Source organism: Dromiciops gliroides, chromosome 3, assembly GCF_019393635.1.
Source record: "Dromiciops gliroides isolate mDroGli1 chromosome 3, mDroGli1.pri, whole genome shotgun sequence".
Lineage (NCBI taxonomy): Eukaryota > Metazoa > Chordata > Mammalia > Microbiotheria > Microbiotheriidae > Dromiciops > Dromiciops gliroides.
In genome coordinates, this window is record NC_057863.1 from 625035176 (window position 1) to 625050160 (window position 14985).

Genomic DNA, 14985 nt, shown 5'->3' on the forward strand with positions numbered 1-14985 from the left:
TATTTCCTCACCCATCAGTCATTGCACTGACTGAGTTATTTTGTCTCCCATGTGGCTTCTCTTCTGTGGGCTTAGACACACTCTTGAGTTACTCTACATCTCACTAAGATTCGGAAATATTAAGAGGGCTGGAAAAAGATCAAAGTTCGCTATGAACAGGGAGGGATGATATCACTGTCACCTAGAGGGAATCCTTTTCCCCTTTGGACTCAGAGCTGAACACTCTACACTTCAGGGTGTCAAACTCACAAAGAAACAAATCCCTGGTGGCCACATATTGACTTAGAAAACTACAAATCAACATTACCTATATGATAGTGTATTTTTATTAAATATTTCCTAGTGATATATTAATCTGGTGTGAATCTGACACCTCTGCTCTACCTGACAGAAAATGTTTCCAGGGCACAAAAACCCCCCTGCCTTATGCCTCATTAAGAACCCTGATCAGGGGCAGCTAGGTGGCACAGTGGATAGAACACTAGTCCTGGATTCAGGAGGACCTGAGTTCAAATTTGGCCTCAGACGCTTGACCCTGGGCAAGTTACTTAACCCCAATTGCCTCACTAAAAAAAAAAAGAAAGAAAGAAAGAAAGAAAGAAATGTGAGATGCACAGATTTAGAGACATCTCCCTCCAAAATGGTCATATGGACCATTCACTTAATCCCAACTGCCTCACCAAAAAAGAACCCTGATCCATCCACAGCATTTCTTAAGCACCTATTACCTGAAAGGCCCTGTGGTAGGTAGTTCCTGCAATGTAGGAGCTTACTCTACTAGGGGAATATGCCATATAAATAGAAAAAGCTATTTTAAATGAGGGAGAGCACTAAGAACTAAGCAAGGGGTCAGGAAGGCGGCTGCTGAGCTGAGTCCTGAAGAAAACCCCAAAGTGAGGAAGGAGCATGTGCCAGGCTCAGGGCAAGGCTTGTGCAAAGTCACAGAGTGGGGAGAGAGGGAAGGAAATTGAGTCTGTAAAGTCAGTCAAGAGCTAGACTTTACAGGGTCTTAAATGTCAGAGTGAGGAGAGTGTACTCATTTAATCCCAGAGGAAAATGAAGGAACTGAACATTTTTTTTTTAACTTTTAAAAAATGTTTTATTGATTTTTTTAATCACCAAATAATAGTTCCCTAAGTAGAAGCCTCCCTTGGGACAAAATATAATTAAGCAAAGCAAGGCAACATACTGGCCTTCTGAGTCAAAGAATGCCTCATCTATTTTTTTCTTTTGGAGGCAATGAGGGTTAAGTGACTTGTCCAGGGTCACACAGCTAATAGGTATCTTTTTTTTTTTTTTACATATAAGGTATTTTATTTTTTCCGTTACATGTAAAGATAGTTCTCAACTTTTGTTTATACAAGCTTTACAATTTCAGATTTTTCTCCCTCCCCTCTCTCCCCCCTCCCCTAGACAGCAGGTAATCTGATATAGGTTATATGTATATATCTATATACATATACATATATATATATATCTATACACACATATATACACATAATAACATTAATCCTATTTCTGCATTAATCCTGTTATAAGAGAAAAAATCAGAGCAGTAATGCAAAACCTCAAAATAGAAAAAAAAAACAATAGCACCCAAAACAAAAGAAATAGTATGGTTCAATCAGCATCTATACTCCACAGTTCTTTTTTTTTTTTCCCCTTGGATTTGGAGATCCTCTTCTATCATGAGTTCCCTGGAACTCTTCTGTACCATTGCATTGGTGAGAAGAATATAGTCCATCACAGTAGGTCAACACTCAATGTTGATGATACTGTGTACAATGTTCTTCTGGTTCTGCTCATCTCACTCATCATCAGCTCACGTAAGACCCTCCAGGTTTCTCTGAACTCCTCCTGCTCATCATTTCTTACAGCACAATAGTATTCCATTGTATTCATATACCGCTTGTCCAGCCATTCCCCAATTGATGGACACCCCCTCAATTTTCAATTCCTTGCTACCCCGTAAAGAGCAGCTATAAATATTTTTGTACATGTGGGTCCCTTTCCCCCTTCCATGATCTCTTTGGGAAAAAGACCCAAAAGTGGGATTGCTGGGTCAAAGGGTATGCACAGCTTTATCGCCCTTTGGGCATAATTCCAAATTGCTCTCCAGAATGGTTGGATCATTTCACAGCTCCACCAACAATGCATTAGTGTTCCAATTTTCCCACAGCTTCTCCAACATTTATTATTTTCCTTTTTTGTCATTTTAGCCAATCTGATAGGTGTCAGGTGGTACCTCAGATTTGTTTTAATTTGCATCTCTCTAATCATTAGAGATTTAGAGCATTTTTTCATATGGGAATAGATAGCTTTGGTTTCTTCATCAGAAAACTGCCTGTTCATATCCTTTGACCATTTCTCAACTGGGGAATGACTTGGATTCTTATAAATTTGATTTAGTTCCCTATATATTTTAGAGATGAGGCCTTTATCAGAAGTACTGGCCTCAAAAATTGTTTCCCAGCTTTCTGCCTCCCTTCCAATTTTGGATGCATTGCTTCTGGTTTGTACAGAAATTTTTAAATTTAATATACACGCACACACACACACACACAAGAAAAAGAAAAAAGAAATGATGAAGGGGATGATTTTAGATTTTTAGAGATTTTAGATTTTTAGAGAAGCCTAGGAAGCCTTGGATGAACTGATACAGAGTGAAGTGATTCGATTCAATCTATAAAATAACAATATTGCAAAAACAACTTTGAGAGACTTGTGAACTCAGATCAATACAAAGACTAACCATGGCTCCAGAGGAGTCATGATAAAACATGCTACACGCCTCCTGAGGGAGAAGTGATGACCTCAGACTGCACACCGAGACATATGATTTTGGATATAGCCAATATGGGAAAGCATTTTGCTAAATTTTATGTTTATTGTCTTCTCAATGGAGGTGACGTGGGCGGAAGGAGAGGAGGATCTTCATTTTTTTAAAAAAATGTCTTCTGACTTGTTATATACTAAGAAAGCTTATGTGATATCATATATATGGGAAACACTTTGGTAGAGGAAATACTGTGAGGCTTAAATTTGCTTCACATTTCATCCAATGCTTTTTTTTTTTTTTTGCTGGGCAATGGGGGTTAAGTGACTTGCCCAGGGTCACACAGCTAGTAAGTCAAGTGTCTGAGGCCGGATTTGAACTCAGGTACTCCTGAATCCAAGGCCAGTGCTTTATCCACTGTGCCACCTAGCCGCCCCCATCCAATGCTTTTTAAAATAAACAGCTGGAGCTTTTATTTGCTATGTATCCTAAAATGAATGAGAATTCAGATGTGGTGTCTAAAATGGCAGACTACCTGAAATTACAATTTCCCTATGTAACAATTTACTAATTTTAGGTGCTATTTTTCAAATCCCATTTCTGGTATATTGGTTACATGAAGAAAAAGCAAATTATTATCATTTTTATGGGGGAAACTTATAACAACCCATATAGAGATTTCCCCAAGTCAAAAAACGACCAATTAGAACGCACTCAAAAGCAGGTCACTAAAAGACAAAGTTCATTAACTCAGTTGATCTAGGATATCTTCCAAACTTTGCAGCTCAGCGAAGCACACTGGATACTCTTTTCAGAAATTCTAAAGAGAACCAAGGATATTCAACAGAAGAAATATGAAACCTATGAACAACTTGGACTGTCAGAACATCACAATGCACTGGCTGATGATTAAGTCACCCTTAGTCCTACCGGAGTCTGAAGGCAGGTGGCCAACAAGTACACTGGAACATGGATTCTTCCTATATGCAAGGCTATTAGGCACATGGATTGGCTGTGGGGCCACATGATCTGGATACTGAGTAAGTATTGTTCAAGGAAACAAATATACAGGGCAGGCAAAGTTCTAACCTGTTAAGCTCCCTGATGGCCCGGAGTCTGCGTATATAACGACGACAGCTTGGCAAAATAGAGAGGTGATGGGCGTGCAGCGTAAGGAAGAAGCATTCTGTAGGGAATTTCGGCTCAGAAAACGGAGACTGATCTCCATCTAGGAAAACATCAAAGTGGAGAGAGAGTTTAAAAAATGAAAATGTATTTAAATACTTTAGGCCATTTCCTCTACAATTTCACTGCTATTGGGGAAATAAAAAAAAAAAATTTGACAATGTCTGTCATATAGTCAGCCCTTCACTGAAAGACTCTCCTGCCAGGCTAAGTTCCAAAAAATAACTATTGATAATGTACCAACTCAGCAAAAAGTATTCCTGGCAATGGAAAATTAAGTAACATTTTAAGAAAATGTGAAGATATGAAAAGTTTAAGAAAATGAAATTAAATAAGCATTAAAATGCCATGTGATCAGTGATACCAGAAGAAGATGAGTGTTCTAACAACCTCTTGGGGGCAAGAAACCAGTATGATGGCCAACACTCACAAAGTTCAGTCATCCAGCTAGTAACCTCCTCCATTGTTGCTTTCACTCGTGTCTCATCACTTGGAAGAACAATCCGACACCGTGGATGGAATATATATGTGGGGTCTATTGTCTCTAGCTTGATCTTTGTGCTTAACTGCTGCAGCACCCAGAGGAAATTCAGCATAAATCCATCTGTAGACACCAACCGATCATCTGTCTGTGAAACGAGAAGAGACACTTCAAGGTTCCCATTACTATTCCCTATATACCTTTTTTTTGGTGGGGCATTGAGGGTTAAGTGACTTGCCCAGGGTCACACAGCTAGTTAGTGTCAAGTGTCTGAGGCTGGATTTGAAACTCAGGTCCTCCAGAATCCAGGGCCGGTGCTTTATCCACTGTGCCACCTATCTGCCCTATTCCCCATATATGTTTGAAAAACCATCCTCCCAAAATAGGATGGAATTCAGTCAAGTTCTCTGGTCATGCACTCAACTTTTACCTCTGTGCTGTGTTGTGAGTGAAATGTCAACTTCTCACCAGTGCAGGAGGGGGCAGTAGTTGGCCCCCAGATGTCTTTACCTGCATTTGCGCTTTCTTCATGTTGGCATTGACGATAGCTGCCATATAACTAAGAGCTGCCTCACGAGTTTCACCATTCAGCAAAATACTATGCAGAATCTTGAACAATTCTTGCTGCAATTTGGAATAAGAATGAACAGATCAGTTGCCTTGAAGAATGAACAATTCCCCACCTAAAATCCTTATAAGAATGTATCAAGAGTTACACTCACATCTGTCCATCTCCAACTACATCATAAAACTAGCTCTAAGGGTGCCCGGGAAAATGCAGACACATCAGCTTTGAAGAGGGACACACAAAGGAGTGTTTCTATTGTACGACCTGCTTGGTCCCACAAAGAAGTAAGTATCTACACAAACCAGTACGGAGACAAGGCTGGGAGTACTCTATTTGACCCTAAAAGCTTCAGTCTAGATTTTGGAGGAGGCCTACACTTTTGTTTTTTGGGTTTTTTCCCCCCATAAAAGTATTTTATTATTTTCCAGTTACATGTAGAGATAGTTTAACATTTGTTTTTATAAGATTTATAGTTTTTTTTCTCCCTCCCTCCCCCCACCCCAAGACAGCAAGTAATCTGATATAGGTTATACATGTATAATCATATGAAACATATTTCTGCATCAGTCATGCTGTGAAAGAAGAATCAGAGCAAAAAGGAAAAACCTCAAAAGACAAAGAACAGCATCAAAAACAAAAGAAACAGTAGGGTTCAACGTGCATCCATATTCCACAGTTTTGTTTTTTTTCTGGATTTGAAGAGCATTTTCCATGATGAGTCCTTTGGAACTATCTTGTACCATTGTATTGCTGAGAAGAATCAAGTTTATCACAGTTGATCAACACATAATGTTAATGATACTGTATACAATGTTCTCTTGGTTCTGGCTACTCTCACTCAGCATCAGTTCATGCAAGTCCTTCCCAGTTTCTCTGAAATCTGCCTGCTCATCATTTCTTACAGCACAACAGTATTCCATTACATTCATATACCACAACTTGTTCAGCCATTCCCTAATTAATGGGCAACCCCTCAATTTCCAATTCCTTGCCACCAGAAAAAGAGCAGCTCTAAATATTTTTGTACATGTAGGTCCTTTTCCCTTTTTTATGATCTCTTTGGGAAAAAGACCTAATAGTGGTATTGCTGGATCAAAGGGTATGCACAGCTTTATAGCCCTTTGGCTCTCCAGAATGGTTGGATCAGTTCACAGATCCACCAACAATGCATTAGTGTTCCAATTTTTCCACAGCTTCTCCATATGTTGTAAATCTTAACCCTAAATTGTCATCCTTAAGGCTTTACACGAATGTCAGCTAACATCCTTGTTATCTTGAAGAGAGGCAGCCAGGTGGCTCAGGGGATAGAGCCCTGGTCCTGGAGTCAGGAAGACTGGAGTTCAAATCCAGCCTCAAGACACTTACTAGATGTGTGACCCTGGAAAAGTCACTTAACTTCTGTTTGCCTTAGTTTCCTCAACTGTATGATAATAGCACCTACTTCCCAGGGTTGTTGTAAAGAGTAAATGAGATAATATTTGTAAAATGCTTTGCAAACTATACATTGCCATATGCGTTAGTTATTATTATAAGACAAGATCCTTGCCTGTGCAATTATACTGAGCCTGAGAGAAGGGAAGGAACTCGGGGAAATCAAGGTCACAGCTGAGGAGTGTCAGAGGCAGGATTTTCCTTTTTTGTCATATTAGAGGCCTGTATTTTTCACCACTGTGCTAAATTCATAAATGAGGCTAGGTGAGAGATTATGAATGTTTCAACAAAAACATCTCAAAACTGGAAGACACCTCTTCCTGCAAGTCCTCCAAGAGATCATCGGTACAAGCAGTGCAGGGCACAGGAAAATGCCAGCTCTTTGAGGGCAGGGAATATTGTTTCCCCAGGGCATAGCATAGTATCTCGCATAGAATAGGCAACCATTATTTGTGGAATGGAGTTTTTATACCACTGTCTTGGAGGTTATTAAAAATAAAAATAGGAAGGGTTAGGATGAAATAAGGCGGGACAGCTAGGTGGCGCAGTGGATAGAGCACCGGCCCTGGATTCAGGAGGACCTGAGTTCAAATCCGGCCTCAGACGCTTAACACTTACTAGCTGTGTGACCCTGGGCAAGTCACTTAACCCCAATTGCCTCACCAAAAAAAAAAAAAAAAAAAAAAAAAAAAGATTAACATGAGGATGAAATAAGGCTAGAAAGGGTTTTTTTGGGTTGACTTTTGGGGCAGCTAGGTGGCGCAGTGGATAGAGCACTGGCCCTGGAGTCAGGAGTACCTGAGTTCAAATCTGGCCTCAGACACTTAACACTTACTAGCTGTGTGACCCTGGGCAAGTCACTTAACCCCAATTGCCTCACTTAAAAAAAAAATAAAATAAAAGGTGGACTTTTGTTTTGTAGACAATACAGAGGCATTAAAGAGATTTAGCAGAAGAGTGACAAATAAAATCTTTGCATATGGGAAACTAACTTAGGCATGATATGAAGGATATACTGAAATAGGTAGAGAAGGGAGGTAAAAAGACTAATGCTTTCTTTTTTCTTTTTCTTTTTTAGTGAGGCAATTGGGGTTAAGTGACTTGCCCAGGGTCACACAGCTAGTAAGTGTGTGTTAAGTATCTGAGGCCGGATTTGAACTCAGGTACTCCTGACTCCAGGGCCGGTGCTCTATCCACTGTGCCACCTAGCTGCCCCGACTAATGCTTTCTAAAATCAAGGAAATCATACTTAAATTCCTGTGACTAAGGAAGAACTTAGACAGTTGTCATATCCTACAAAGTGATTGATGTGCAAAATAACTTTGTGAAAGACCGTGTGCACTGCTGGTGGAGCTATGAAGCGATCCAACCATTATGAATCATTCACAAACGGCTCTTTGCTACAGCAACACCAGGTCTATATAGGTCTATATCCCAAAGAGATCATACATAAAAAAGGCAAAACGACCCACATGTACAAAAATATTTATAGCTGCTCTTTCTGTGGTAGCAAAGAATTAGAAATTGAGGGGATGCCCATCAGTTGGGGAATGGCTAAACAAGTTGTGGTATATGGGTGGTATATGATGGTAATGGAACACTATATTGTGCTATAAGAAATGATAAGCAGATGAATTTCAGAAAAACTTGGAAAGACCTACACATGAATTGATGCTGAGTGAAATGAGCAGAACCAAGAGAATATCGTACACAGTATCACCAACATTGTGTGATGATCAAGTGTGACAGTGTGACATTCTCAACAATGCAATGATCCAAGACAATGCCAAAACACTTATGGTAGAAAATGCTCTTCACATTCAGAAAAAGAACTCGAGTCTGAATGCAGATTGAAGCATACTATTTTCATTTTTTTTTTTAGTGAGGCAATTGGGGTTAAGTGACTTGCCCAGGGTCACACAGCTAGTAAGTATGTGTTAAGTATCTGAGGCTGGATTTGAACTCAGGTACTCCTGACTCCAGGGCCGGTGCTCTATCCACTGCACCACCTAGTTGCCCCTATTTTCACTTTTGTTGTTACTTTTTGGTTATTGTTCTTGTTTATTCTTTCTTGTAGCTTCCCCCCACCTTTTGTTCTGATTTTCAACATGACTAATGTGGAAATATATTTAACATGATTATAATGTATAACCTATATCAAATTGTTTGCTGTCCTCAGAAGGAGAGAGGGGAGGGAGGGTGGAAGAAAAATCTGGAAGACAAAAAAAAAAATCTTTACATGTAATTGGAAAAATAATTAAAATAAATTTTAAAACAAAACAAAAAAAGAAACTGTGGCTCTTTTGTAAAAAAAACCTCACGTGGCTGAAAACTTACTCTGGCTGACTCCAAATAATGCTGTAGTGACTGGCTGACCACTCGAGTGTTCTCTAGGGTAATGGCAGGCCCTGAGAAATACTTTTCAACCACCTTTACCTAGAAGAGAAAGAACATAGTCAAGCTCCACAGAGTAACATTTGAAGAAGCAGGTCAATGTGGAGGTGAGAAATTCAGAGTCAACGGTCAGGTACTCACATCATCCTCAGCAAAGACGGAGAGACTGAAGAAGGCCCCCAAATAAGAGAGTCTTTGCAACTCCCGCCCAGAACCCGGGCTTAAGGACTTCGGCAGCCACAAAGGCAAAGAGGCGACCTACAAAGATACAGAGGTCAGCAGGACCCATGTTCAACAGCCAGTCCCCTGTGTTGGTAACATGCATCCAAACGGCTTCTATCTCAGGAAAACATCAGGCTATTGTGCTGAAGTCTGGGATGTTTTCTCGTCTCAGCCCCAGATTTCATTCATCCCTGTTGGACAGGACTTCAACTTTCAAATTCCAAAGCAAGTATTTTGAATCAAATGAATTCACTCTGCCAAAAGATTCAAGGAATTTCTCTTCTGCAGAAGCTACTTATTAATAATTAATGAATGTTCTCTATTCTGAAATACCTTGAAACATAACCACTTTGAATTTATTTGTATTTCTCTCATTTCTTCTATAGGTGCTTGTCTTTCCTATTAGAATCGGAGGTTCTTTGGAGTAGAGATTCATTTTTTGGTTTGTATTCCTAATGCCTAACATAGTAGGTACACAGTACATAGTAACATAGCATTATTACAAAAAATTTTATAATTTCTGAATATTTAATACTCAAGAAAAAGTGCATTTTGTTTTTTAACAGATTACTTATAAATGCTGTTTTTAATAACTGTAGCTCACATTGTTCAATGTTTAGTAAAATGCTTTACTTCTAAGTAGCCAATGCTTCCAATATCATTATTTAAAGAAAAGTTTTAAATTTGTGCTATGGTTGTTGGGGGAAAAAAAGCAACCAACACTTACCAAACTACAAATGGGGTGGGTTTTCCCAAACTTAATTTCACAGAGTTCACCTAATGCCTACAAGTAAAATAAGAAAGATTTCGTCAAATATGGTTCACCTAACATGCATAAACAGCTGCCAATCAAAAAACACAAGTTACTTTCCCCTTGTTTATATCTTTACCAAGCATTAAGGAGTAATGCATATTGATCCTAGCTAATAAATTCCCTCCCCATAGTTTAGATGTTAGAGTGGCGACTGCTCCACAAAGGTATATAAAATTTGTACAAGGAGCTACTAAAGCTCAGTTGTACTTGACCTGCATAAAGCCATGATTCTGCCAAAAGCATTGTTATGGCAAGAAAAGATACACTGACTAGCAAATTCTGCTTTAAATCTGCAGTTGTACTTCCATAGAAGCTTGCTTCCTCTGTGTTATGGGATTCCAGGGGTCACTTAACATGGCTAGCTGAGCCATATTAGGTGTCCTGATGTCACAGTGTCCCCATGCTGACGAAAATGAAGCCAGTCGAAGCTTTAAGGGGTTGTGGCCAGAGCAGCCTTAACAGAGCACACACGCAGTCACAGTGACCACTAAGATGATCCTCACAAGTTGCACGCCAGCCAAGGCCATGCCCTCCCCTGGTCAATGATGGCATCAATGATGGCACCTCATCACACTATTGTCCCTGGGGAACAGAGGCTTTTTGTCTTCTGATCAAGACAGGACATTCTGCTGATATTTAACACCAAAAAATCTCATTGGAGACAGCAAGTGAGCTTAGATCGATGAAACAGTTAAAGAAAAAAAAAAAAGAACAGCTCTCTTTTCGGGAGGAAATGTTCATGTAATTTTTAAAAGGGAATGAAAAGACACTTCCACCCTGAACTCCACGTGACATGAACGACTCCTTGTCTTGTACTCTTTAACCCCAATAACAGCCTCAACGATACAGCATGTCCAATGGTAAGTAACGCGATTGGACAGAACCACACTGCATCGGAAGTGGGGGTGGTCCTTAACACAAAGACAGTTTCTCTCATCATATGATCCGGTCCAAATTGTAGTCTTTAAAATGACATTTCTGTTGTTTACTTCCCAGAAGGGGTCTCACAGACCCAGAGCATTTCATCTTAACTCCTCAATTTGTAGGAGAAAACTGAGGCCTGAGAGGTTTCCCCCAGACCATACATATAGGGAAGTAAAGCTCTGAACCCTGCTTTTCTGAACCCCCCCCCCAATTTAGTCCTTTTCCCACTAGATCCATTGGGTTCCTTTAGAAGCATGAGACACAATTTAGTAAGAGGACAACAGAACAAGCGGGGAAAGAAGCCTTTTTATGTATATAAGACAAAGCTTTTCTATTAAATGCCTCTGTTGAAATATTTTAATAAATAAGTTGTTTGTAAAGGATATTGACTCTATATTTCTATCTTTTCAAATCTGTCTATTACAAAAAAGATTCAATTGCACATATCAAAGAATTTTTCTTCCACAAATTCAAAGACTGGGAATCTGGCTCTCCTCTTTCCAGTACCACCACTTATCGTCAAACAGAAGTAGATGAGGACTTCACTGACAGCCCTGTCCAGGTTGCACAATACTTTCTAAGAGCTGTGCAGAAATACAGTAGAAAGGTCAAGTTCTCTGCTCCGGAAATAAAGTCTGAATACAAGGGTTACAGTGTCAAGTCACAAATAAAGGTGGCCCAGAGAGTTGTTCTGAGGAGATACTATATAAATACGAAATGGAGATATTCTCTAATTAAAATGATCATTTACTTTAATTTGTGCTTACAATTGCTTTTAATACTAAATTTGCCTTCCAAACCTTATGTTCATTACGAGGTGACTTCAGGATTTTAAGTTGCTTATTTTTCTCTTATGAGGAGATACGTTTCAAGTAATTTCCCAACTCTTAAAACATTTCCAGATGGGGGTGGGGGACACAAGCAAGGCACTATCTTCTGGGCTGCTAATATGCCCCCATCATTCACCTCACTGTACACCAGACATTCTGAAAACCCATATTGAATCATTTCAAGTTATAATTTTAAACTAAGGAAAACAAGGAGGGAGTTGGTAATGCTAAACATAATCTCTAGGAAAACAAAATCTCTAGGAAAAGAGTTAAAAAATAAAGCTTTACCATAAGGGGATATTTAAAGTAGTCACTGTCAAGGGAGCACTCTTTGGCAGCAAGAGCCAAACCTTGTAAAATCGGGGTAAAGATCTGAAAAGAAAACAAAGAAAAAAGCACAATGTTAGGATAAGTCAAACTTCGGAAGCAGCTGCATTCAATCAAGCCCCTTTCTGGCCATGGTCCTTAGAGCACACAGATAAGGAGCAATACATGTGGGAGCCCACCCACGTGAGTGATGCTCAAGGCTCTCTTCTGACAGGGCAAGCACTGAAGGATCAAGGCCCAGCCAATTTCTGTATCTTACTCTAGTTTTATTCCTTTTGCTCCAAAAGTCCTTGAGAAGGGACCATAGCCCAGCAACCTCTGAGTCCCCGAAGGACCCAGGGGCTCAACAGACTCTCGTGGAATTCAGACCTCATCAGACCCTTCCAGGTGCTTGGCAAGTATACGTTTGTTGAATGGAAGGATGGAAGACCTTGTGGCCTCAATGCCCTTTAAGTGGGCCTTCCAGGGGAGGGCAGATTCCCTCCCCTGACAACCTCACCAAAGAGCCAGCTGGTAAGTTCCTCTCTAGAAGGTCCCCTGTTTAAGACATGTGTGATGAAATCAAAGCTGTTTTCTCCACATGTCCTCAGACTCGTGCATTTAGGGGGGAAAATTTCTTACTCAATTTGGGGAGAGGAACATCAAAATCAAAACCAGATCTATTCTATTAGTTCAAACAGTCCAGTCCAAAGAGATATACAGCATAACAAAACATAACAAAAAGACAGCCTGCTTTCATCAAGACGGTCACCAGATAACTGTTTTGGGGGCTACACAAATTTTAAAAATATGTCCCTATAATACTCTGGGCATATGGCCACTACAAAGTTTGTTCATCACATCTTGCCCTCAGGTCCTTTTTTTTTTTTTTTTTTTTTGGCAGGGCAATGAGGGTTAAGTGACTTGCCCATTGTAACACAGCTAGTAAGTGTTAAGTGTCTGAGGCTAGATTTGAACTCAGGTCCTCCTGAATCCAGGGCCGGTGCTTTATACACTGTGCCACCTAGCTGCCCTGGGATTACTTTTTTTTTTTTTAACAATCCTTATTGACTGACTCAGGTCTAAAACTGAATTGGTGGTGATCCACAGCCTCAGGCCTAAAGACTGGTGAAAACACTCTCCACCCTCTGCTTTTAAAAAGCAGAGCTTGACAAAGGCTCCTCTGGTTGGCTCTTTCTCTAAGTGATTTTGAGATGAATGGAGCACAAGCTGCAGTGGAACTGTTTAGCTCAGTAGCTATAATTGAACCAGCTAGAGTAGAAGGAACAGATTTTTGTAATCATCTAAAATGGCGAGCTAATACTTATAATCAAAAATCAAATCTTGGGGGCAGCTAGGTGGTGCAGTGGATAAAGCACTGGTCCTGGATTTAGGAGGACCTGAGTTCAAATATGGACTCAGACACTCGACACTTACTAGCTGTCTGACCCTGGGCAGGTCACTTAAAGCTCATTGTCCTTCAAAAAACAAAATAATAAGTATGGGATGAATTATTGAATTCGAGATCATTTTGCAGAAGAGGAAACTCATTCCCAGGGATCTTCAGTGACTTGTCCCCACTCCCAAGGGGCACAGTGAGGCAATGCTCAGCCATTTGTCAGATGCACTTTTTATTCTACCATGATGCTTCTTGGAATCACTCAGTGGGACTGGGGGAGGTGACACTTTTCAAAGCAAATTTGTGGACTGCCTAATCAAGCTCACAATTCAATAAACATTTACAAAGCACCTGCTGGATACTGGGAAGAGAGAGATGGAGAAAAAGAGACCTGTCACCTAAAAGGGGAAGAGAAAATACAGGTAGAGCATGATAAGGACAAACAAGGAGGAGCAAAGAATGATTCCTCACAGCTGGGGAGAGAGAAAGAGACCTCTCAAAGGAGAAGAGTATTTTAAAAATCCTAATCTAGGGGGCAGCTAGGTGGCGCAGTGGATAAAGCACTGGCCCTGGATTCAGAGGACCTGAGTTCAAACCCAGCCTCAGACACTTGACACTTACTAGCTGTGTGACCCTAGGCAAGTCACTTAACCCTCATTGCCCTGCCCCCCCAAATCCTAATCTAATATGAAAATGTCTTTTGCTGTATCCTAGGGGTCAAATACATCCTCCTACTGTCCATGAGCTAAGAATGGCTTTTACATTTTTTAAATAGTTGAAAAAAAGTGCAAATGAAGAATAATCTTTAATGAAATGAATATTATATGAAATCCATATTTCTATATCCTTTAAGTTTTATTGTTTATGTAAAAAAAATTAAAATGTCCTTCCTTCCCAATGGAAGGAATAACTGGTAAAAATTCTTTTTGGACAAAAACCACATGATTTTCCTCCTTCACATGAAGGGAAACTACTAGTTACTGCATATTTGGAAATGCAGCACAAGCCCCATCTCCCAATATCCCTTCACTCAGCAGCCTGAGTGACTGAGAGGCCAAAAGCCTCTTACCTGTTTGAACACTTCTTCATCCTGGTGGGTTGTTCTCACCAGCTCTTGGATGAAACCAAATGGGAGGTTCCTACACAGCATATAGGGTACCAAGAGAGACTGCTGCTGCATGGACCTTTATTTACAGAGAAAGCAAAAACAATGAAAGCCACTCGTTACTATCCAACCCAAAGAAAACTACAGAATCTTACATTAAAAGCAACAGACTTGAGTTGTTAGGTGCTAAAATTATTTGGATATTCTGTGTTAGTCATTTACAAGAGGGCTGAAGGAAAACCTATTTCCTACCTGTATACCTACAAACCTCTCTGTGGCCTTTTTGGTGAAGCATAACAAGGGTTTTCAAAACCATGGTGTCCTCTCCCTCCAGGAAAGGGAAGGGGGGAAAAAGGGAAGGGGCTGATAGGAAGAGTTAAGAGGAATGCCAAACAAAGGAATGCAGGAAAGGAGAAGGCAAGAAAGTTTTACTAGCAAAAAGCAAGCATGGACTCTCTCAACCCTCATCTGAAAATAGGGGAGGGGAACAGACACTTAGCAAATCTTTAAGACCCCTCCTGACACCGTGTGCTCTACAGGCCCTCCCAGG

The 14985-nt window shown here is 40.2% G+C and overlaps 1 protein-coding gene across 4 annotated transcripts in view; it reads right to left on the reverse strand.

The window, feature by feature from the left end:
- Positions 1-14985, reverse strand: part of UBE4B (ubiquitination factor E4B) — a 125555-nt gene that overhangs the window by 30638 nt on the left and 79932 nt on the right. For all 4 annotated transcript variants that reach the window (XM_043992123.1, XM_043992125.1, XM_043992124.1 and 1 more), the window contains 8 exons: positions 14400-14514; positions 11914-11997; positions 9785-9841; positions 8977-9093; positions 8779-8877; positions 4953-5066; positions 4392-4590; positions 3866-4004 (listed from right to left, as the gene is read on the reverse strand). In XM_043992123.1, the coding sequence (XP_043848058.1) occupies positions 3866-4004; positions 4392-4590; positions 4953-5066; positions 8779-8877; positions 8977-9093; positions 9785-9841; positions 11914-11997; positions 14400-14514 (924 nt within the window). The remainder of the gene's footprint in view (positions 1-3865; positions 4005-4391; positions 4591-4952; positions 5067-8778; positions 8878-8976; positions 9094-9784; positions 9842-11913; positions 11998-14399; positions 14515-14985) is intronic.